Below are 24,392 nucleotides of genomic sequence, written 5' to 3' on the forward strand. Positions count from 1 at the left end.
GTGACAGACTCCTAGCCCTAATCATTACATCTGTTTGAATCAGGATATTGCATCAGGAGGGGACAAACCAAATATACGCACATTGTAGCTACTGAAAATGTTGATATATACACACACACAGTACCAGTCAAAAGTTTGAGTACACTTGCTGGAAACTATGTTTTTTTCATAATTGACAATGTTTTACGTCATATACGTTTCTGTAAATACTTGAAAAAGAAAACACATGTTACAATATACAAAACAAAACATAAGTATCAAAGCAACGTTCAAGAAAATTGAAAATTGTCTCTAAATCTTGGACTCCTCAAAATAGTCACCCTTTGTCTTAAAAACAGCCTCACAAACACAAGGCATTCAGTTAACAAGTTTCAGCAGCAAATCACCCGACATGTCTTCCCAATTCTTCTGCAGCAATTCCCAGAGATGTAGGTCATTTGTCGGTAGCTTTGCTTTGACTCTTCTGTCCAGATCGTCCCATACAAGTTCTATGGGATTGAGGTCTGGAGACCGGGCAGGCCAGGCCGGCCGGTCATTAGATTGAGTTGTCCTTCACTTTCCTTCTTCACCAGATAGTTCTTGCACAACTTTGAGGTGTGTTTCAGGTCATTATCTTGCTGAAGAATGTAGGACTGCCCAACTAGCCGTATTCCTGATGGAATGGCATGCCTCTGAATTATGCTGTGTTAGCCATGCTGGTTAAGCTTGCCAGTCACCAGCAAAGCAATCCCAGACCATGATACTGCTTCCTCCATGCTTGACAGTGGGAACCACACACGCAGAACTTATGCGCTCACCCTTACGTCTTACAAATACTTGGCGGTTGGACCCAAATATTTCAAATTTTGACTCATTGGTCCATAAGACCGACTTCCATTCCTCAAACATCCAGTTTCTGTGTTTTTTGGCCCAGGCAAGTCTCTTCCTCTTATTTTGCACTCTTAACAATGGTTTCTTTGCAGCAATTCTTCCAGTTAGGCCAGCTTTACGCAATCTCCTCTGAACAGTTGATGTTGAAACATCTGTACTTCTAGTAGCATTTAGCTGAGTTTGTATTTCAGGGGCAGTTAATCGCTGGTTTCGCAGACTTGTGACTCGAATGAACTTGTTCTCTGATCACCCTTGGCCTGCCTGACCTTGTTCGGTCCTCATGAGTGCCAGTTTCTTCAAATCGTTTGATGGTCTTGGCCACAGCAGTTACAGACACTTGTAAAGTTCTTGCGATTTATCTTAAATATTGACCTTCATTTCTTAAAGTAATTATAGTCTTTTTTCTTTGCTTAACTGAGGGTATTTTGCCATTTTCTGCTCCCTTACATTCAGGAATGACAAACTTGTGCCTATGCTACCTATATTTATAGTAATCATGGACCCTCATATGTTAACAGTAATTGGTGCCAAAAGGTTAATTAGGTAACATGCTAGTTAATTCAGAGAACATCTAACAAAGACAGTTTTATACTTAGGCCAGCGTACTAACACCGTGTTATACACATTTCAGACTTTTAACTGACTTGGGCTTCAGACTGAAATCTTTTGGCCTCAACGCTAAGCGCTATGCTTGGTGCAAGCCTCACCGCACATCATCCTGAGAACACCATCCCTACCGTGAAGCACGGTGGTGGCAGCATCATGCTATGGGGATGCTTCTCTGTGTCAAGGCCTGGAAAGCTTGTGAAGTTAGAGGGAAAAATGGATGCAGCAAAGTACAGAGAAATCCTGAAGGAAACCCTGCTGAAATCTGCAAGAGACCTGGGACTTGGGAGAAGATTCATCTTCCAGCAGGACAATGACCCCAAACATACAGCCAAAGCCACACTGGAGTAGCTTAAAAACAAAAAGGTCAATGTCCTGGAGTGGCCTAGTCAAAGCCCAGACCTCAATCCAATTGAGAATATGTGGAAAGACTTGAAAATTGCTGTTCACCAAAGGTCCCCATCCAACTTGATGGAGCTTGAGCAATTTTGCAAAGAAGAATGGGCAAGAATTGCAGTGTTCAGATGTGCAAAGCTGGTAGAGACTTATGCAAATAGACTCATGGCTGTAATTGCTGCCAAAGGTGCCTCTACCAAATATTGACTCAAGGGGGTGAATACTTATGCAATTAATTATTTGCTGTTTTGTATTTGTAATTAATTTAGAACAATTTGTAGATTTTATTTTTCACTTTGACATTATGGACTTTTTTGTGATCAGTGGCAAAAACTCCTAATTAAATCCCTTTTGAGTCCATGTTTTAACACAATAAAATGCGGAAAAGTCCAAGGGGGGGGGGGGGGGGGGGGGGGGGGGGGTGGGGGGGGGATTTTGGGGGGGGGGGGAGGGGTGGGGGGGTGGGGGTGGGGGGGTGGGGGTACAGGCACATGTGACAGCATAAATATATAAGATAATGCCTATTTAGAAATATATGGGAAGACAATATAAAAGGTGAACTGATCAGTTCATGAAGTTTCCATTTATTGCAAGTGATAAAACACTGGAACGTGCCAATGACTACAATGTTCCCTATAGTTATTGTTTTTGAATTTTTTTTTTTTTAATGAGATTACTATATTTGGGGTAATACTTGCAATTTATTTTTGCACTCAACCCCGTCTTGTTCAAGCTATTATATTTTAAATAAACCAGAACCAATGTACATGTGAAATCAATTCATTGTTAGTCGTGATCCACAGAGCTATTATGTACACATTGAAATACATGCATTTCAGCTGAAGTGCAGCTTCAATTAAAAAGTTATAATTGCGGAGATAAGGAATCAGAAATGTGAATAAATCAGCATCTCAGGATTCATCTGACATTGCGAAGACTTATGTAGACTTGGTTTTCAACCCAAGGGAAAATCTTAGATTTTAAGTAAGGATGACTATAAATTAATGGGGATCAATTATTTGACTTTCTACGTGGACAGGTTGTATTTAAAATGGTCTGACGTTTCATTGTTTGAACACAATACATTTTAGTAATGTTGTTAGAAATGTATGCCAAGCAGAGATGAAGTCTCGAGACCCGGTCTCGGACTTGAGGCCGATCTCGAGGCCATATTTTAAGATCTTGGTCTCGGTCTCAGGCCGTCTCGTCTTGGTCTGGGTCTCGGCACGTCAGGTCTTGGTGTTGATAGCAGGCAGCACGCAGATTGGTCTCATTCATAAACATTCAAGATTATTTTATTTCCTTGATTATCATATGTCCTTTTTTATCCTTCAAAATGCACTCATTTTTATACAGTGACAGCTATTAAATACAAAATAATGTAGCCATTATACTCGAGTCTAGAGAGCAGCATTCAAAATTACAAAATTTAACGCATCAGACTTCGTGCTGCTACAGCGTCTCTCAGCCTCTCCCATGAAGCAAACTTTCCTCCTGCCACCAAATAAATTTCCTGTAATATATTAGTTACTTTAACAAAATTGTGTCAGCAACACAAATGCCTAGAAATAGTATTATCTGTACATATCTGTCAAGTCTTGATCAGGACCCTCCTGCTTTCAAGACCAATCTCCTGCCTGGGACCAGTTTAATCTAGGAATTTCCTGGTTTGTACATTAGGCTAAGTATATTATTTTTCTCTTATTTATTTAAAACATATAACAACCAAAAACGCATCTTGATTTATTGTCACGGTTAGGTTTTAATTTTGGAATTAAATATCAATGTTTCTGTCAAAAATAAAATAATGTCTGTGCACCTGCATTTTCTGCTTTGCTACGTTTTTTGCTAGCGTGTTTGAAACTGCATAGCGCTTTCAGATGCTTTGCATTTAGGTGCCATGTAAAGTAAAAGTTGTTTGTTATTATCATTATTATACTATCGTCCCCACCCCCCACTGCAATAACGTATGAAGTTACAGGTATATTTTAAATAACTAAGCTGCCCGGTGGTCCATTCACAGAATAATGTACTTGGTCTTATTTCCATGTGGTTTTGTGCATGTGTTTTTTACATGTGTACAGCTGTTCTATCTAGCGAAACTGTTTATAGTTAGTGACAGGCTCGTGGTTTTATGAATAAACATCAGTTATTATTACAATCAAGGTCTGTGTGTTATGTTATATAAATCAAGGATCAAGATACACAAGGTGTAAAAAAAAAAATGTTGTACTATTACAAAGGAGCACCATCACACTTTATATATGGAGCCCTGGAGATTCAGCCAACTTTTTTTTTCTTTTTTTTCCCTTTCAACCATGTCTCCTGGACACTATAACTTTACATCTCAATGGCAGCTTATACTTAATTCTATATCATGTTTATTGCTTATAAGAAGAAGATTTTTAATTTTATTTCTTTCTAATTTTTTTCTTTCTAAAAATGTGAAAGATGAATTTTAGAAGCACATATGTATATATGTGCAATACAGAATGAGAAGAATTGGCTACACACAGTGCCTTGCAAAAGTATTCAGACCCCTGACCAATTCTCTCATATTAATGAATTACAAATGGTACATTGAAATTTTGTTCTGTTTGATATTTTATTTTAAAACACTTAAACTCAAACTCAATTATTGTAAGGTGACATTGGTTTTATGTTGGGAAATATTTTTAAGAAAAATAAAAGACTGAAATATCTTGCTATAAAATGACCAGTAAATATAGGACCACATTTGATAAGATAATTCCATATTCATTTTTTGTTTTTTAGGCATCTAAAGCTAAAACATTCTTCTACTCATGTTCCTGAAGCTAAGTGCAGCTTCCGCTTCTATCTCACAGCCATCTGTTGCAGTAAATGTTTTTATACACCTTTTCAGGCTGTGTATTCCTAAGTAAATTGATTGGAACTAGAACAAGTCAATAGAAAACATTTTCATTTGTTACATTTGTTGTGTTTATTTTGTTTATTAAAAGAAAAATAGCTTTCAAAAAAGAAATAGTTATTATTATCATTGTTGTTGTTCTAGCAAAAATTAATTTAGTTTACAAGGTTGGTCACAACAAAAATATATTGGTCTCGGTAAGTTTGGTCTCGGTCTTGGTCTTGATCTCGGTACGTTTGGTCTTGACTACATCACTGATGCCAAGAACACATTTTCTTTTGCAGTTTTCATTTATTAGTTGAGGACTCATTGCATTCATACAGACTCATTTATGTCAAGAGTTACTATGCAGGTGGAAGACCCAATTTGCTTAAAATAATTAGGAGTAGTTGGGGCGAAAAGAAACCCTGGCCTATGATTGCTTCCCTCTCTAGTTCTAAAGGTTTCCTAAAGAAGCGCTTACATTTTTGGGACTATAGTTTAAAAGTAAAATGGAATTCAAACATATACTGTAGAACAGATCATATATTAAAAATTGTTCCTGCAAAGTTTGTCAAATTCAGTCAAAGTATTCATTAGCTAAACACTATTGACCAAACCAATCCAAAGCATTAAGTAGTAAGTTGATTTTGGAAGACAAACCTGTGCAAATGAATGTCTCTAAGTTTCACCACAAGTGGACAATCTGTAACCCAGATCTAAAAATCTAGGTGTGATTTCCATATAGGTCTTCCTATATAAAAGTCAGAAAACAATTATGTTCTGTAAGCAAGGCAGAATACTGTCTTGACAAAGACAATGAAAAGTATACATTACAAATAGTGTGTTTTACATAGTGAAGTGACATGCTTTATAAAAGATACACTCTCTTCATAAAACACTTTGATCTTTTTGCTGCTAAAGTGCAGTATATGTGGGATCACTGCCTCTAGATCTTTTAAAAGGTCAAGAAACTTTTAAACAGACCCCTGACCTTGTGAATAAAGTATATTACTGTACATTTGTTGTGGTTAAACTAATGTGATCAAAATCTGTTGTTTACAAGTTATCCTATGATTCTACCCTCAGGGGTGGATTTTCCTTTCAAGTATAAATTGTAACCATTACCGTATGGGTATTTATCTCACAGAACCAAAACCTGAATAAGAAACTTCAAAGCTGCTCGATGAGCCTGTGACAAAGTCATGGCCCGCCACGGAGGACATAAATATACTGCGCTCACAGACCTCAACGTCGTTTTTCCTTCAAGTTTGCTGCAATCATGGATGCAGCAACCTTGATGGTTACTGGCCACATTTCTATTTCAAGAAACCAGGGCTATGATAACAACCTAACGTTCCCTTTCAAGTACGAAATGTAACCATTACCTTATGGGTAAGTGTACCAAAGCCGTCGCAAGGGCAATATAGCAGAACGACCGAAATGCTACAAGGCTAAGCCGAGAAGCTACCTTGTGCGTTACTATACGAAACCCCAGTAGCATTTGGAGAATCTCTGCTTAGACAGGGCTACAATAACATTTACAGCCCCATAGCAGACAAAAACTGTTTGGACTGCCTCCAACTTCACATCCTGTCACCATAGCATGCCAGGGCCCACGCTGGGCAGAGCGTATGGAGCTGTCACCCCTTGTCAAACCTGAAAGGAGGTGGATGGAAAGCCTCCAATTCCACACACTGGTTGACATCAAACGCAGAGATCGTCTTTGGCAAAAAGGCAGGATTGGTGTGGAGCGTAACCTTTGTCCTGACTGCTGTAAAAATTAAGCAGGCTTTTGCAATGGAGAATGCCTGCATCTGACTCACTGACGTTGCGGATGTGATACCAAGAAAGCCACTTTGAGTGATAAATAGTTCAGCTAAGCTGAATGCATGGGCTCAAATAGAGGCTTCATGAGTGCACTAAGCACCTCGTTTAACCTCCAGAGAGGAACAATGTCCTCCACAGTCGACCAAAGCCGCCGAACCCCTATGCAAAATTAACCCACCAGGAAGTGAGCTCGTGGGGAGACAGAGTCAATTTTGACATGGCAAGCTGAAATAGCTGGCAGATAAACCTTTAAATGTAGAGGGGGATTTCCCCTCATCAAACAGGTCCTGCAAAAATTGTAGTATAACTGCCATGGGACAAGTCGTGGGGTTGAATCCACAAGACAGACGCCACATCTGAAAAACACCCCACCCGTACCCGTACTGGGAACACGTGGATGGTGCTCTGGCATACTGCAGGGTGTCAATGACTCTATTAGAAAACTCCAGACGGCTCAAATGCAGCCATTCAGGGGCCAGACCCAGACCTGCAAACTCAATGGGTCAGGAGGCCATAAGGTACCCCATGCCTGACTGAGCAGGTCACAACGTGTGGTGAAGCCTCTGCTCCGAGGCCCTTGGGACTCTCCTTGAGAGGAGGTCTGTCGCACAGACGGAAGACAAAGAGACTTGAGGTCACTCTGGTAGTTGACGTAAGCCTCAACTGTTGTGGACAAGCACAGGTCTTCCTCGAACCTTCTACAAAAAACCCTGCCAAGTGGGGTTCCACACACCTTGAGCACCCCTGCCATTCCACAAAGCGCCCCTGCCCAGCGCCTCGCCGAGGCGTAGATGGGCCGGCTGTTTCCATCAACAGAGGGCCTTTAGACAGTGATGAGACACTGTCAATAGGTGGCCGTGGTTCAATGGGCTGAGAAATCTTGCTGTTGTACCAGGCCTGGGCACGTGCACAAAAGACCCAAACGAAAGGTCTGGGAAACTTCTGCCATCAAGCCCAAAAGTTTCTGGAACGACACTACCGTGAACGCTCTGTTGAGCTGAAAGAGCTCCAAACATGTGGCTATTCTCTGTGCTCTGCCGCCCAACTGAGTGGACAGTATGGACCTGGAGTCCAAGCACTCCTAGATTGGATAGGTCTAAGAAGACGTGAGCTCGTTCTTCCCAGGTCAAACCATTGAAGGTGGCTGGTGACCACTTCTGTGTGGGCCTCTGCCTATGCTGGAGACCGAGCACAAATGTCCAGATAATTGAGCACTCTTGAAATGTCTTTGAGTCTCAAATGGGGCTAGGACAGCTTCCATGCACTTTGAGAAGGCATGCAGAGCTAAAGCGAGGCCAAATAGCAAGACACTGAACTTATACGCTGTTCCCTGAAAAGCGAACCACAGATACTTCTACTTGCGTTGGTTTTATGGGGAAGCGTCTCTGCGCTGGGTGGCGGAAAGTATTAAAGCCTACAAGGTAAGCAGCCACCGGACGGCTCCGAACATCACCTCTGGCAGTGGATGCAGCCGACTGTGCCAGTCTGAGACTGCTGGGGTCTAGGGCGCCAGTTTGCTGCAGTTTACGTACAGCTCCTTAGTGGATTCCCGCCCACAGTGGAAGCGCTGCAGCACCTCGTCTACAACAGGACCAAGCGTATGTCCTGAGTAATCAGGACGTCCAGCAGTGATGCTTTGTCCCCATCAGGCATGCATGCCTGGGAAAGCCAAAGCTGCCTACGTGCAGCTACCAGCGCAGTGAGGTTTTTACCTACAGCCTATCCGTTGAGCTTGGACACAAAGAGCAGATTTTTGTTAACCAAGTACAGCTCATCCAGCTGTTGTGGTGAGAGCCTGTGGTTCTCAGAGAGGAGCCGCAGCAAATGAGACTGGTAGTATACCAAGATGCTGTTGCGGTTCCCTAGCCATGCAGCAAACGCACAAATAGGCGACAATAGAACCGGCAGAAAATGGGCCAGGCCCAGCTTCATAATGTCATGCAACCTGTATAGGGCTGAGCAGGAGTAAGGGATGCAGAACGCTCTTTAGAGTTGCGGAAAAGTCCTCAATAGGCAAACTGGTCTTTCATGTCTCACAAGGATAAAATGCAGGCATGATGCAAGTAGCAAGCAATGTACAGTATATAGTTAAACAGTATACAGTATAAAGTTGCTGCCTCAATCTGCCTATAGGTATCGACCGGGCGGGTCAAGGCCCGAGTTGGGCCGGTTTGTTGACTTTTGCACCAGGTCAGTACGGTACTGGGTCGGAACTGAGGTCGTACCAGGATGGTTCTGAGCTGGTTCTGTACCGGTGCGGTGACTTTTAATCACCAGGTCTGTACAAGAATGGCACCGGAATGATAATACTGGTGCGGCAATCTCGGTCATGGTTCGGTACCAGGTCAGGAACGGAGTGATGTTAAAAGCAGTCACCAAAACAACATCTGATACTGAAGCGAGAATCTTGATCCTCTCAGTGCAGCAGATGTCCTTGCTGCATGTGTGCTGAGCTCCACAGCACACATGCACAGACCTGCAAACAGGCCTGTGTAGACATGAGAAAATACTCATGTCAAAAACAGTTATTAAACAATTACATACATTATCTAAAAATGTATCGTATGGTGCTAAAAGCAAAAATGAGTATGGTATGGTTACAACGATGGCACAGTACCGGTAACCTCGGTCCCGGTACAGGTCCAGCAGTTACCGCGGGTAGCAATGTACAGGGATGCCCGCTTGTACAAGCCACTGGCAAAACCACTCAGTCAGTACCACACTGAAGACTGAGGGAAGCCTGCTTGTGTGATGTGATACAAAAGCAGTCACCAAAATGGCAGCAAGGTACTGTGGGAGAGACTGAAAGCAATCTCAATCGAAGCACGTATCTTGGTCCAGCTGTGCGTGTATTTCCGTGAAAAAAAATAAAAAAATACAATAGGAGAAAAAGATTTCTCCACAGAAAACAGTAATAACACTTACAATAACATTTACAGTTCACAACATAAACCGTTCATAATTTAAAACAAGAAACTTAATTTAACTCCAGCCGGAGCTATGCAGCCACGAGGACGCACAAAGTCTGACTTATGTTGCTTGATCCCTGGGAAGAAGAGACTCAAGCCGCTGGCTTCCCGTGGGTGCACAAGGCCGCTGCGGAATGTAACAGCCAGTAGTGCACAATATACGTGTAAATAATCTTAAAAAAACTATTACAGTGTAAATGTAATATTGCTTAAATTATGTAAAACACAATAATTACTGAAAATTACAGTCATAAGCAACAAGTACTTATCTAATACCAGGCTCCCTTTAGGTCAGTCGTGGAAGGAAAAATGATGTTGAGGTCTGTGAGCTCAGTATATTTATATCCTTGGGGGCGTGACATCACTGTGTCACAGGCTCGTTGAGTGGCTTTGATGTCTTATTCAGGTTTCTGGTCTTTAAGAGGTAAATACCTATACGGTAATGGTTACATTTTGTACTTGAAAGAGAAATCCACCCCAGAGGATAGGACAATAGGGCAACTTGTTAACAAAGAATTTTGATCTAGTTTAACCACAAAAAAAAAAAGTACAGTAATATACTTTAATTGCAAGGTCAGTGGGTGCTCTGTTCAAAAATATTTCACTCACCTTTTAGAAGCCCTAGAGGCACTGATCCCACATATACTGCACTTTAGCATCAAAAAGATCAAAGTGTTTTATGAAGAGTGTATCTTTTATAAAGCATGTCACGTCATGTATAAAGCAAAATTTTGTAATGCATACTTTTCATTGTCTTTGATGTTAAGCCTGTATTCTGCCTTGCAGACATAACATAATTAGTTAACTTTGATTTAGCACTGGAAGGCCATTGCTATCTGAAGTGACTGTATTTGAATTTAACAATAATAACTTGCAGTCAGTACAAGGCTGGACTGAAATCAAAAGTAAAACATTTCAGAACCAACTCACTGACAATTAACAGTGACAAGACAGATGACTTAAATCCACTAGTAATGCAGTTGCTGAGGTTGGTAAAGTTTTAATATTAAACTTCATTGAAACAGTTTGTGGTTCGTCTCATTTCCATCATGACCTAACCTCACCATACAACAAGTGCTAAAACAGCGAATCTCAGATTTAACAATCTCACCTTATCTAATTCACTGGAAAGCTTCTTATTCTCCTCCATCAACAGGATCCTCTCCCTTTCATACTTCTGTTTGAATTCAGCCTCAAACTCTTCTCGTTCGCTTTGGCTTTTGAAAGAAAAACAAAAGAAATACCCATTGGAATAAAACAGGAATAAAAACACAACTTCAGAATATCTTGAATACTTCAGAAAACTATTAAAAAGAACAGAAATATTACACTGGACTATCAAGTCTCACTTAATTCCAAATTGTGGAAAGTGAAGATTTCAAGATACGACCTCCAGGTTTCAAGGTTTCAGCGATCAGCACAAAACCTCCCTGTCTAGTATGCTGAACAATATTGATACCTATCTAGGTCATACCTATTTTTGGATGTAACAACAATTTTCCATTTTTGGACTGGCTAAATATGTAAAACTAAAACAAACAGCCTTTTCTTCTCATAACAACTTGTACTGACAGTACATTTTATATTTTAATGTCTGTGGTCTGCAAAAAAAAACAGTTCCCAGAGGAATAGGTATATTACTCATAGCAAGCAATGTTCAAACTTCAATTTAGGTTTATGTCATCATTTTTTTTTTTCTGTAGCTTATGAAATCACATTTACTAACAGCACAGATGTAGTGTCAGGTTGGGTAATAATATCATTCTGTTTATGAAATTAACAGAATTGGACTATCCAGAGGGGTGTTCCCAAGCCATTCTCTGTGTCTGCTAGGTTTTCTTGTCACAAACTCCCCCACTGACAAAGAATGCTTTTAAAATGAGATGTAAACTAAATATTGGACAAGGGGTTCATTTTCACCATCATTGAATAAATCCTTTGGTGCCAGGGGTGTCATCCAAGAGGGTACAAACGAGACGTCCTTAGGTGCTTTGACACCTCGGACAGAGAACGGTAACCCTCATAAATACAGCTGACGGGCAAAACAGCGGACCAATTAAGAACAATGGGCAGTCTCAGAACGAGCCAATGGGAAAACACACCAAGTGGACGAGGGTACAGCCCAAAATAAACAAACTATTCAATTACCGGGGTGAAGAGAGGTGTAGAAAAGGATGAGCGCAACTTTCAATCGGGGCTCCCTGACACGCAGAACAAGGCTCTGAACTTTCACAATCTGAAGACCCGCAGCCTGCAATTGGCTTGAACAGAGATACCGTTTTCAGAAACTCTGATATAAGCTAACAACCCCAGTGTGTGCCTTGGTGTGGAAGTCTGCAGTGTAAGATGTCTAGAATCCTAAAAGTACAAAGCAATACACATAATCCCCTTCACCACAGACATAACATGGACATAAACAAGATAGCTGCTTCCGCATCCAGCACTCAAAGAAAATCAAAAACATTTGCCAAGCTTTTTGAGATGTTATAGTAATAAAATAATAAGTTGGATCGCATTATTGAGGAGTTTGGTGATAAAATGAGTGATCAGGAGATGATTTATCAGTATGCACTACTATGAAGAGGTATGTGATAAATACAGCGAACAAGGAGTGGGGCAGGGCTGGAGATGCAGTACTGACTGTCCTGTTGATATACATTGCCTTTTAAACCTGTTTTACATATGAATAAAATTACTTTTAAACCGCGTGTATAAAATATACAGCTTGTGTGAAAATAAATTGGATCTGTGCTGAATAAATAGACCGCAAAGGGTTAACGATGCTTTGATTATCAAATATTAATGAAAGTAAATATTTGTGTTACTAACGATACCCCTGTTAAGACTAACCTTCATCTAAGTAACTGTCATGAATGTGGTTGTAACCATTAAAGGAATCTCCCATATATTGCTCTGGATCACTAATCAGCTATCGGGGGTGGGGTGTCGTTGTTCACATTTTCCTTTCTCTACGGTTTAATTTAGTTAATCTTTCGTTTTTGTATTACTTTAGTTTAGTTGTTGCACCTTTAATATTCCTTGATTTAGTTTTATTTCTAATGAAACTGTTCCTTTATATTTCAATAGAGGTGGGTCCGAGATGATTTTAGATTCAAATAAGGTATTATATGATTATAACTAGTCCAAATACAAATATACACTGGACAATACACAGGCCTTGCACTGCTGGCACATATATACTGGAAAATATAAAGATATTTTACAAAACAAAACAGATTACTCAAGCCTGTCTAAAGACATAAGTGTATCTATAGAAGGCACATCTCTTTATAAATGTAATCCTTTTTTCAAACAGCGTAGCAAATTCATAGGCGATGTTTGAAATAATTTCCACTCAATGTTGAACAATTCTGTATGTTTGATGACAGTGCTGGAGAGAAGCCAAAAGCAAAACTCAATGCTCTGTTGGCTTCTATTCATGAAAAACAATATTTCTACTCATCCATATATGCAAATCCAGAATCTGAGTCCAGGAGGAAACTAAAGACCACCCGATCCCTGCAAGTCAGGAGAATTCCCCCTTTGTAAATAATTGTTAGTTCATAATAGATCAACACTGTCAATTTAACCTCGACAAATCCTTTAACTCATCCATCATATGCGCTGGCTGAGTTCAAACATTTTAAAACAGATGGATTACAATTACAGGAATCTTACTGTTTAGTAATAACAAATACAGTGTATGCATCAAATTTGTGTGTCCAAAAATCACAAAACTTGTGACAACATCCACAAACAAATCCTATGAGATTAGTCAGATTCGTTCCGTTTTATGTTAGTGTGCCAAGAAACAGCTAATTTCTTACCAGCCTTTTTGTACTGTTTGTTTTCATACTTAGTTTCTTTACTGATCTGGGCTAAAGCAAATTAGTTTTGTATATTGACATTACTTGCAATAGCCCCCCCTTCTCACTAATGAAGAAAATAAGACATTCATTGCAAATTGATCAGAACACTTGCTGTAGTCAGCTGTAATACAGCTGTAGTCAAAAGTTTACAGCCTTAGTGGAAATATACAATTTCTCAAAAACAAAATATAGAAAAAATGTTTTGTAGCAAAAGTTTTGCTTTTCTGCTTTGCTTGTCTTCAAGGTGCTAGAAATTTCAATATGATGATGCAGAACCTAATTCTAGAAAAGTCTAGAAAATGCTGGATTGTAGGTGAATATTCTTAAAGAGTATTGGGATGATTGCTGTCATAACAATATGGGAAAACGAAGAGGTATCTGAAAACCATAGGCTGAAATTTATTTATTGTCATAAAGCTGGAGAAGCATACAAGAAGATTTCCAAGCATTTGAATATCCCAATTTAAACTATTGTTTCTATTATCAAGAAGTACAAGATTCATGGTACTGTCACAGTACTTGTGAGGAAGGTTAATAACAATCCAGGATTGATGGCCAAATATGTTCAAAGTGAATTGGCTGCAGGTGGGACTGGGGTTTCCATTTCAGCCATAGGTTGAGTATTGCATGGTGAAGGTCTCAATGGTTGCAGGTCAAGGAAAAAGCCACTCTTAGGAAAATGTCACAAGGAAATTGCTTAAAGTTTGCAAAACGGCATTTGAATGATGGATGTGAGTTCTGGTCAAAAGTTTTGTGGAGTGATGAAATGCTGATAGGGAGAAAGTCTGGTGAGGCGTACAAAGAAAACAACACCATATGTACTGTCAAGAATGGAGGTGGTAATATCCTTCTATGGGGCTGCTTTTCCTCTTATGGCACATTCCAACACAACAACGATCCAAAGCACACATCAAAATCTACTTCAGAATGGTTAAGAAAGAATAAAATCAAGGTTCTGGAATGGCCTTGTCCAAGTCCCGATCTAAATTCGATTGAAAATCTTTAGTATGGGTTGAAGGAGGCTGCGCACAAGAGAAGTCCACAGAAATTTGAATGAACTGGAACAATTTTGCATTGAAAAATGGTCAAAAATCACTAAAGTGTCATGCCAAAAGCTCTTTGAAAAATATCCTAATTTTTTAAAAGAGGCTATTATTGCTAAAGGTGCCTCAGCTAGCTATTAATTAAATTTTCCTTGTCAGGGTATGAATACTTTTGAATTATAATTTTTAGAGTTTTGCAAAAAAGAATTGCTGAAATAAACAATTGTAAACATCTATTATAACATTTTTTCCTCATCCACAAAAGCAAAACTTTTGCTACAAAAGAGTTTTCCTATAATTTGTTTTTCGAGAAATTTCAAAAATTATAGATTTGGGGTATGTGAACTTTTGACTGTGTGTGTGTGTGTATATATAAACTTGATAAAATGAAATCCACAGACCAATATTGTGAACTTATGACTTGCATTTGTCAATCTATGATTAAAGCCAAACACAATCACGTTGATGAAAATAATGAGATCAACCTGAACTGAAGTGATGATTTGTTAATTCTGTACAGGAACATTCATCTTTTAAATTTGGAGCCATGGAATATTCCCTTAGGATATAACAGTTCTTTACTTAGTTTTGAAGGGTTGAGTAAAGGTGTCACCTCAGGGTATGACCACCATTTCAAATGATAAAGTAACTTTACACATGGTAGATGAAAACTTGAGCCTACAACAACACTTTCAGCATCTTAAAGACCATAACTAAAGTATAAAGCATCCACTGGGGCTTTAAACATCATAGGGACGCTTAACTAGACTTTTTTTTTTTTATTATTATCACAGCCTTTCATACTGCCAGAATTATATTAATTTAATTAACATTGCTGACATTTGGCCAATAAAACAAAGGAAACTCAAGCTTTAAAATGTCCTGTCTGAGGAACATCTAAAAGCTGTCAATTAAATAGTTTCATTGTGTTTTCAGCTGCTGGTGATTTCTTGAAAACTGAGTAAGTCTACATTGCTGTAGTATTATTTAGGATCTGCTTTCTAAAATGATTGGTTGGCTGGGTTTTCATTTAATAGCAAGCTAATATTCTAGAGTGGTGAATTTGTTTTCTGACTGCAAGACAGGGTAGATAAGGATGTTATGATTGCTGGAAATGTGGTGGTTTTGGCAAGGGTTTTGATACTGCTTGCATTTAAGGCTCTTGAACGATTACCATAAAAAACATTGTACAAGTCGATTTTCTAGGATTTTTTGCAGAGCACTTGACGTCTTGAGATTGTTGCAACTACAACGCTCTGAGTAGTGGTTAAAGTAGGACTGTCAGACAAAAAAACAAAAACGCTACACAGGAGGTTTGACATTGTGTGTTGTTGAATTTGCCAAAATGCATCGCAATGCTGGAAAAACAGTACGTGACTGGAGACAAAACAAAGACAAACAAATATGGCAAAAGAAATACAAGCTGGTAGAGCAGGAACATGTTTATCGCCCAATGCAGAAAACATTTTTTTTTGAATGAAGTACTTTGACTGTAATACATACTGTAACTTGTTCTACATGGCAGTGCAAAGCATGTGTAGGGTTCTGATTAACAAAACAAAATGTATGTATTTTTACAGCTGGGAATGTAATGCAAATGGGTACTGCACTGTATGCATATTGCAACAATAAATGTTTTGTTTACTGGTTATTAGACGGTACACTGTTTAGTTCAATGTTTTTTTTTTTTTTTTTTTGCTTTTTAAATTGATGAAGCAGCACTGTAATAATACAGTTAATTAAATTTGAATTAATACAACACATTTGTAAAAGCCAATGCAGCAGGAACTATTGTCTAAGTACAGCTTTGGAAAGAAATGTTCAGTAAAGCAAAGATGATATGTTCTTGAACTTGTTTGGGTACCGGTAGGTTAATACAGATGCAATGTACAATTTGATTTTACGCTATTAATTATTATTACTTTTTAAATCCATTCAAGTACATTTGTCAGTGGTTCACTCTGTTACTACTGGAACTCAGTGCTGTAGTAGTATTATATCTATATTTGATGTATTTTGAAATTGCATTTAAATTGACTGAAACCAATTATTTAAAAATTTTGATAAACAGAATAGTTTCTAGCAGTTTAATTAACCTGTTGCAGTCCTATGTCAGACCAGGTCCGACATTACAATTTTTCCTTTCCAGTCCGATCTGACCTTGTCCAACATCATCAAAAAGTCGTAAAGCACAAGTCTCTAGTCGTTTTTTTCTCTGGAAAAAGCAGAGAAAACCTTTTAATGGCCGAGTGAGACCGATAGGAGCCGAATGAAGGCAAAAAAAGGGCGTATCTCATAGCCCCGTGCACTACAGAGATAACACATAAACAAAGGAGAGAGCTGCTTCTGCATCCAGCGCTCAAAGAATATCACTGACATTTGCAGAGCTTTTTAGATGTTATAGTAATAAAATAATAACTTGGATCGCATTTATTCAGGACTTTGGTGACAAAAAACAAGTGATCAGGAGGGGATTTATCAGTATGCACGTCTAGAAAGAGGTATGTGAAAAATACAGCGAACAAGGGGTGGGGCTTGGCTGGAGATACAGTACAGAGAGTCCTTTTGCGATTCAATGCCTTTTAAATCTGTTTTACTCTGAAAAAAATATTTTAAAACACTGAGTGTAAAATAAACAGCACATCTGAAAATAAATTGGACCTGACGTGCCTGAAAAGCGATGAATAGATGGACTACAATGGGTTAAAAATGAAAACAACACTGTAAAATTATTAATGGAATAACATGTAGAAAACAAGGGTTATTTTGCAACGAAACCTTTATATCTTTCTTTATTTATCGGTGTCTTATTTATAAATCTCAAAAAGTGGGGGAGCAACTTTTACGTCAGTGCGACCTATACAATGATATTTACAGAAATACAGGAATACACGCTTTCTCTAATTTAAGAGCTTTTAACAGATCATAAATGATCAATTCGTTTAATTATACACAGTACAAAGTAGCACATCAGGACCATCACAAGTATAATGATAAGTAAAATATGATGACAATCATATCATGATACATATTAGGACTTTCTATTTTTGCCTGTCACACCACTAGTGCTCATAGTTTGTAAAACACAATACTCCATCATGTTTTGTCCCTCACCTCTCTCTTCTTGTCTTCTCTAGCTTATCCTTGAGGATCATGATCTCCTTGTTAAGGGTGAGGTGGTGGCTCTCTGCGTCACGCAGCTCCTTCTTGAGGTTCTTGATCTCGCTACCGTGCAGCAGCTCCCTCTTGGACAGCTCCTCCTCATAGAACACACTCTTCTTCTCCAGTTCACATTTCAGCTGCGTGATCTCCTGTTGGTGCTCCATGCTGCTGATTCCTGGTGACCGGCCCATCTGCTTTTGCTGTTCAAATAAAAATAAAAAAATAAAAATCCAAAGTAAATCAAAAAAATAAATAAAAAAATAACCAAAATGATTCAGATCGTTAACCTACATTCCAATGTACAGTAATAAAATTCCCTCTAAAGTTGTAGCCATCTTTTTTAAAGGGATGCTGTATATCACCTACATGTTCTTGCTATAGTAGACTAACATTTTAAACTAATTTTAACAGGGTTAGGCCCTGTCTGGTTCAGAGTAGGCAGGGTCTATTTTTTTTATTGTTTATTACACAACTATGTATATTCTGTATTCTAAAAAGTATCTCACTTATGGCATTCACTGCACAGCGCAATGGTAATATGCTTCCCCACCTCATCCTACAGTATCTAATATGTATTACTGTGACATGGTAGATCTCACATTTTTACTTGGAGGTCAGACTGAAAACATGTAGGTGGCAGGAAAAGCAGCGATAAGAGGAGTTGAAGTGGTTTCTGCGAGTTCTTATCAAAGGAAATAAATGGAAGAAATTTTAATTTGTGAAATGCAACACTGAAATAATAATAAAAAAAAAAAAAAACACTAAATACAATGTATCTATGGAGTGAGACCTATGGAGTGAGTGGTAATACATATGAGGTAAGATTTACTCAAATCAGTTAGTTTGCTGTATGTGCTTTAACTAAACTTGAGAAACACCTCTTGTAAATTTAACTTTGACAATTTAGGTTGCAGAACAATGATACCGCATGTACATTGAATTCCATCTGTATGGCCAAGTGGTTAAAACAATGGAAAAGAAGATGGGAGATACATCTAATGTGTTATAATGTGACACTGGGTGTGTGTTAATGTACAGTGGAGAGACTAAAGCAGTTCCACTCCATGGTCACTGTGCCAAACCTTGAGCCCTTCCAGTTCCCCCTCAAGCTGCTTGGAGTACTGTTCACTTCTTTCTCGCAGCTTCTTCTCTTTCGAGGCCTCAGCTGTAGCTTCCTCTGCCTGAGCTTCCAGCTAAGGAAAGAACAAATGAGCCTTGGTAAGTCTGGATGAAAATAAAATGGCACCCTGACATTTCATCATCCTGATATTTCAAACCAAGTCACCAATCATACATGTAAGAGGTGGGCCACTGCAGAAGCAAAGTACTGTACTATTTTTGTCTATAACATTTTAGATATTCCTGGTCTGGGGGTTTTCTTGCCTAGAAAAGAGAAGAATAGCTGTTTCCTTGGAATAAATACCAAATCTGAGTGAGAGGCTTGCTGTATTAAAACAGAGAAGGCACCAAGTGCCTGTAGGTGGCTCATGGCTTCTTGCCTCTTTTTGACTATGTGTATGAACTTCAAAATAATTTAGTAGTTAAGTTATGGCAAATATACAGAATGATTATAGTAATAGCAATAATAATTAAAAAAAAAAAAAAAAAAGTCTGAATGTGAAATGTATAAACTTGCAATTATTATTACTATTTTTAATTAGTTTTTAGTTCACCTATGGATAGTCTGGAAAACCGCACTTAATGCACAGACCCAAGATTGGCTGATTTTGTGTTTAAGAATCAGTGACAGTTCTGTTCCCGCCACACTGAAATAAAGAAAGTTACTTGGAAATTGGATTTACAGCAATAGCAGGTTTTCATCATTTATGTAGATTTAATGACTTACTATGTTTATAAGTGTTTGGTTACTACCTATAATCAAGTTGATTGTGTACGACAGATAAACAAAAGCAAAGCAAAGAGTGTGTGATAAATACACTTGATTAGTCACCGAACACATATAAACATGCAAAACAACACACACCAATATTTTTATTGGAAATTAGTCCAACATTCTGGACTTAATTCTCCCATTATTACTTTGTACTGGTACAATATGATTCCTCAACCAGAATATTCCCTCAAATCGCACCATCACAATGTATCAATCTGTTTTTACCACTTAAATCACAGAGAAATTATGATGCATGGTTCCAGACTGTGACTAAAATGGTTGCAAATCCAACAACAAAAAAGTTTGACAACTGTTTTTTTTTTTCAGGGTTATACACAAAAATGCAGCTGCCGCACCCTTTAAAAGCACGTATCAATATTTATGACCTAACACCAGCAGAATATGGGAACCCCAGTTTCTTGCAACAGTATAAGTGATGGTGACCAAACGTGTGGTACTGTTGTGAAAAAAATGTAATTAAAATGAACAGTTGCATTTAAGAAATGTAGAACAGTAGCAAAAAAACAAAAGACAAAAACACAAGGTTTGTGTGTTGCACACATGCCATTAACAAATGTAAACTTAAATGAAAGGCTGTACTGCTGCAAAAAGCTCAACAATTAAACCAAAAAGTAGTAAAAAGGTTACGTACCAATCTGAAAAAAGTTATCTTAGTTATCTTTGTGTCTTTCGCCAGTCAAATCGTAGCATGCCTAAATAAGTTCCGAGTCAACACAAACATATTTATTTTCATCTGTTGAATCCTGCATCCCAGTTATAATAGATTTAGTTACATTGTTTACCGTCAGGAGTTTAAGGATGATTTAACTGCGCAGCAAATTCCCCAGTTAGATAAGCTGATTATCTCTTCAGCCAAAGAAGCAGGCATGGTAATTTAAGAGTACCATTACCATAATGAAAAGCAGTAATGTAGCCTGAGATAGCAAGTAGCTGTTGCAGAGAAAACAAAGTTTATTTCTCGCACTGACCATTTTAGGAAATGTGAAAACAGAATGCACAGAGACACTTGGGACTAATTAGGATGTGTACTGCTGAGAAAATATTAAGTTAATTCAAAATTAAATGTACTGCTGGTTACTTGATCCCAGTTATAAAAAAAAAAAAAAAGCATTCAGTAAATTCAACCCTCAGATTGTGCCAATGCTACTATTTAAAATATATAACAACGTTCTTGCTGTGGTGTATTTAATATTGTAAATTAGCAGAACTCACTGCAATTTAAACTTGTTTTTACAAAAAACTAAATGGTAACATGCAATCATACGTGCAGTCAGATCAGACTTCACTAACACTGAGCGTGCTATTTCCATATTACAACTGTAAACAATTAGAGGTGCAGTCACCGATTCCAGGCACAATACTTAACCATTCAGCAGAATGAGCCAACAAACACAGACACAATAAATCTGGTTGTAATAGGGCAGGATTCTGCTTTATAACAGCTGTTTAAGACTGCAGATAGTTACTGGTACACCTTATAATCCCTGCTAGAAACACTGGTACTGGAGATGAAACGGTTAAAAACATTAGGTTACTTACTGTAACCCTGGTTCCAAGAAAGACAAGACGACCACCAAAACATACTTATGAGATATGCCTGCCTATTGGTAGGTATTCACTGAGTCCTTTATATCAGAGCTGCTGATAGGCCCCTTCCTGGGGTGACGTCCTCAGCAGCACGGGGAGGGAATAGCGCGGCCACTTGAAGAGACGCTTCGTGTTCTCGGTGGGAGCGCTGCAAGATTTCCTCCATAGCTGGCACAAAGGTATGCACCAGGGATATCGGCGCATCCAATAGCACCACCTTAACCGCATCTGGGACCCTCGCCTGCGACAGCTATAGCTGCCTGCGAGCTACCACCAGGCTTGCCAGGCTCCGGCTTAGGGCTTGCCTTTGAAGGCCAGAGATCTGGAGCAGTGCCTGAAAGGAGGCGTAACTCGTAAGCCATCAGCTCTGGGAACGGGGCTTCCCATAGTATGTCGTCCATGTAGGCTGTCAGTATATCCGCCGTGTTTGCCAGGTGGGTTACCTGTACCCACAGGTAAAGACTAGAGCAGCCTCCCCTACAGCCTCTAAAAGTTCAGGTGTGTCCTATCCAGCAGCTGAGACCCACAGATTCAGAAAAGGCCCAGTGCTGGCCAATGAAGGAACGCTCCAAACACAGGCAGGATTACTCAGTCTTGCAAGAGGTACAGTATAGATTGGGGCAGGAAAAACTGTGAACACCACATAGGCCTATCTTTTGGGGTTTATTTGAGTATCCGAGTTAGGAAAGTATAGCGAGACACGATCCTAAATACACTGATAGTTTAATATTTAGAACTTGAACAATATATGAGACTGTAATAAAATCAGACAAACATTTAGGCAGACTTTCGGTGAGAAGTCTACTGTGCTGTATAACATGTAGATATTGTAAACAGATACAAAAGATCTGTGTAAGGTTCATAGACATGTCTGTTGTCCTTGGTGGAGGAGAGGCACAAGTGGAGTGGAGCTGCAGGAGGAACCGAAGCACCCGAGAGAAACAGAGTATCTAGAAGAGTGATACATTAAAAATGCTAAACTCATTACATATCTGAGGCCCAGAGATTCAGGCACTTGGCCAGGGATCCTGTGCCAGGCTCCCCAGTGGGCTGGATGAACACCTGCAGAGTACTGCAAGGTGTACAACTCTGTGGTGGAGCCTCAGTTTGAGGTAGACATCAGCAAGGAGCCTTTGCCAACTACTCTGCATAGAAAATTTATAACTTCTATACAATATAATATCACTATTTTTTGTCCACTTGACGGTCTGTATTTTGTGCTCTGGTTTGGCCTTGTTATCTTATGTAACTTTGTCTAAAGCACGAAACAATTTATTCAAACACATTTTAGACTAAAAAAAAATAAAATAAAATAAAATAAATAAATACTTAGAAGTCAAGCAGATAATGTCTCTGTGCAAATGTCACATTCCAAGATGGTTTAGATGGTGATGGTCAGTACTTGCTTGGCAATCCATATAGGCTACCATTTCACAATTGACGCCAAAATAAAAAAAATAAATAAATGCTGTGATACACTTTAAGTCCCTTAATGCTAGCATACAGTTATTTTGGTAATATATAATTCTGCCTGACAAAAAGTTCAATTCCCTGTTCTAACCCATTGTTACTGTATAACCTAATTTGATAGGAAAAGGACCATGCTGTTAAAGTTGTTACTAATAGTCTTAGGGGAGGCCTACCTCCTTCTTAGCTTTTTCAGCCTTGCGGATGTCTTGCCGCAAGCTCTCCACCTTCTGCAGCACCAACTCCATCTCCTCCTCCTTGTCCCGCAGCTGCCGGGAAAGCTTCTGTTTGTGGGAGCGCATGTCTGTGACTCTCTCGTTTATCTCTGAGAACTCCTGCATGGCCAGCTTCCTCTGGGTGTGGGCGTCCTTCAGCTCTTTGGTTTGGGATTTTAGCTTTTCGCTTGTATCAGTCAGTTCCTAACACAAAACAAATTGAATGCTAAATTCCATTGATTGTATAGCTTTACAGCAACTTTTCTACACCATACTCGACCTAACAGTGAAAACTGCATGTGTTGCTAATGGTGGTCAATTGTCACCTGTGGTTTAAGGAATGCAGGTTTAATAATAAAAAAAATAATAGTCCAGTTTTCAATTACATGTGTGGGACAAGATGGATACAAACTACAGATTACTTCAAAGTGTGGGGTATAACTAAAATATATAGTATGCACTTATTGAAGTCCAGCTTGCAGAAGTGAAGAGAGGCAACAGGGGTTTCCCTTCCAATCCTTAGCTGTAACTTATATGACCTCAATATCTGTCCCCATATGCTCCCCTCTAATAAATCATGTAACTCCTACTACTGTATTACTTAAAAAAAAAAAAAAAAAAGACATTTCATTGTTCAACATTACCACTACTGTAGCAGAGGTTTTTTTTGTTTGTTTGTTTTTTTAAACAATATATAATATTTGTTTTAAAATATAGAACAAGAAACTTATAGTACTTCAAATACATCAAAGCACAGAATATAAAATAAATCGTCTTTGTAACAAACTATGTATTTACATTTGTATTTCACATGGTAAATAATTAAGTGAAGGGAGGTAAACAATTTATGAAAAACCACCATGAATCTCCAGCTACCTTATACAGATCATCTTTGTCCTGCTTCAACATTTTTATTTGCTTTTCAAATGCCTTCATATGCCTGGAGGCTTCCACGAGATCTCTTCTTGCATGGCTGGCTTCTTCAAGCTGCTGTTCTAACTGGCCTGACTCTAAAACAGGCAAGAATGAAAACAAAAAACAAAAAAGATAAAAACTTAATTTCATTGCAAGACTTAGTTTGCTATTCAGATTTGACTACGTTAAAACATACAGAAATAAGTTCATAAACTATAAGCAACTGAAATACAACTATTTCACATAAACAACATTTCAGAATATGTATTATAAAAACAACAAATCAAATTTATCTGTTCTGCCAGTTTTACATTTTAAATGATTTTCAGCATAACTCAGCCTTGGTAGGGTTCCTGGGCTATAGCTATAAAGTTAGCACCCCATCCTAAGCTTAAAAAAGTAACTATCCTGCTTTGATCACAACTCTAAAACTGAAATTAGGACATCAAAAAGGTTGTGCGTTTAGAGAAAATGGAAGTGCATTCTGCAAATATGAACTATATTTTATGTCCCACATAATCAAGTTTTTGTGTTAGGGTTCCTGTATCTTTGTTTCTAAAGCAACGGGTATGCCTAATTCAATTACTCTTGTTACATAAGAATTATAATATGAATCACATTATCCACCGCTCCAAGTAAACAGGATGAAAAAAGACAGCTTACAATTTACATTCATCCT

General features: G+C 38.6%; 1 protein-coding gene across 4 annotated transcripts in view; it reads right to left on the reverse strand.

The window, feature by feature from the left end:
* Positions 1-24,392, reverse strand: part of LOC121317125 (serine/threonine-protein kinase MRCK alpha-like) — a 196,234-nt gene that overhangs the window by 36,834 nt on the left and 135,008 nt on the right. For all 4 annotated transcript variants that reach the window (XM_041252744.1, XM_041252747.1, XM_041252746.1 and 1 more), the window contains exons 12-16: positions 23,675-23,808; positions 22,760-23,002; positions 18,697-18,807; positions 17,567-17,814; positions 10,652-10,757 (exon numbers count right to left, since the gene is read on the reverse strand). In XM_041252744.1, the coding sequence (XP_041108678.1) occupies positions 10,652-10,757; positions 17,567-17,814; positions 18,697-18,807; positions 22,760-23,002; positions 23,675-23,808 (842 nt within the window). The remainder of the gene's footprint in view (positions 1-10,651; positions 10,758-17,566; positions 17,815-18,696; positions 18,808-22,759; positions 23,003-23,674; positions 23,809-24,392) is intronic.

This window comes from Polyodon spathula, chromosome 6, assembly GCF_017654505.1.
Source record: "Polyodon spathula isolate WHYD16114869_AA chromosome 6, ASM1765450v1, whole genome shotgun sequence".
NCBI classification, from domain to species: Eukaryota; Metazoa; Chordata; class Actinopteri; order Acipenseriformes; family Polyodontidae; genus Polyodon; species Polyodon spathula.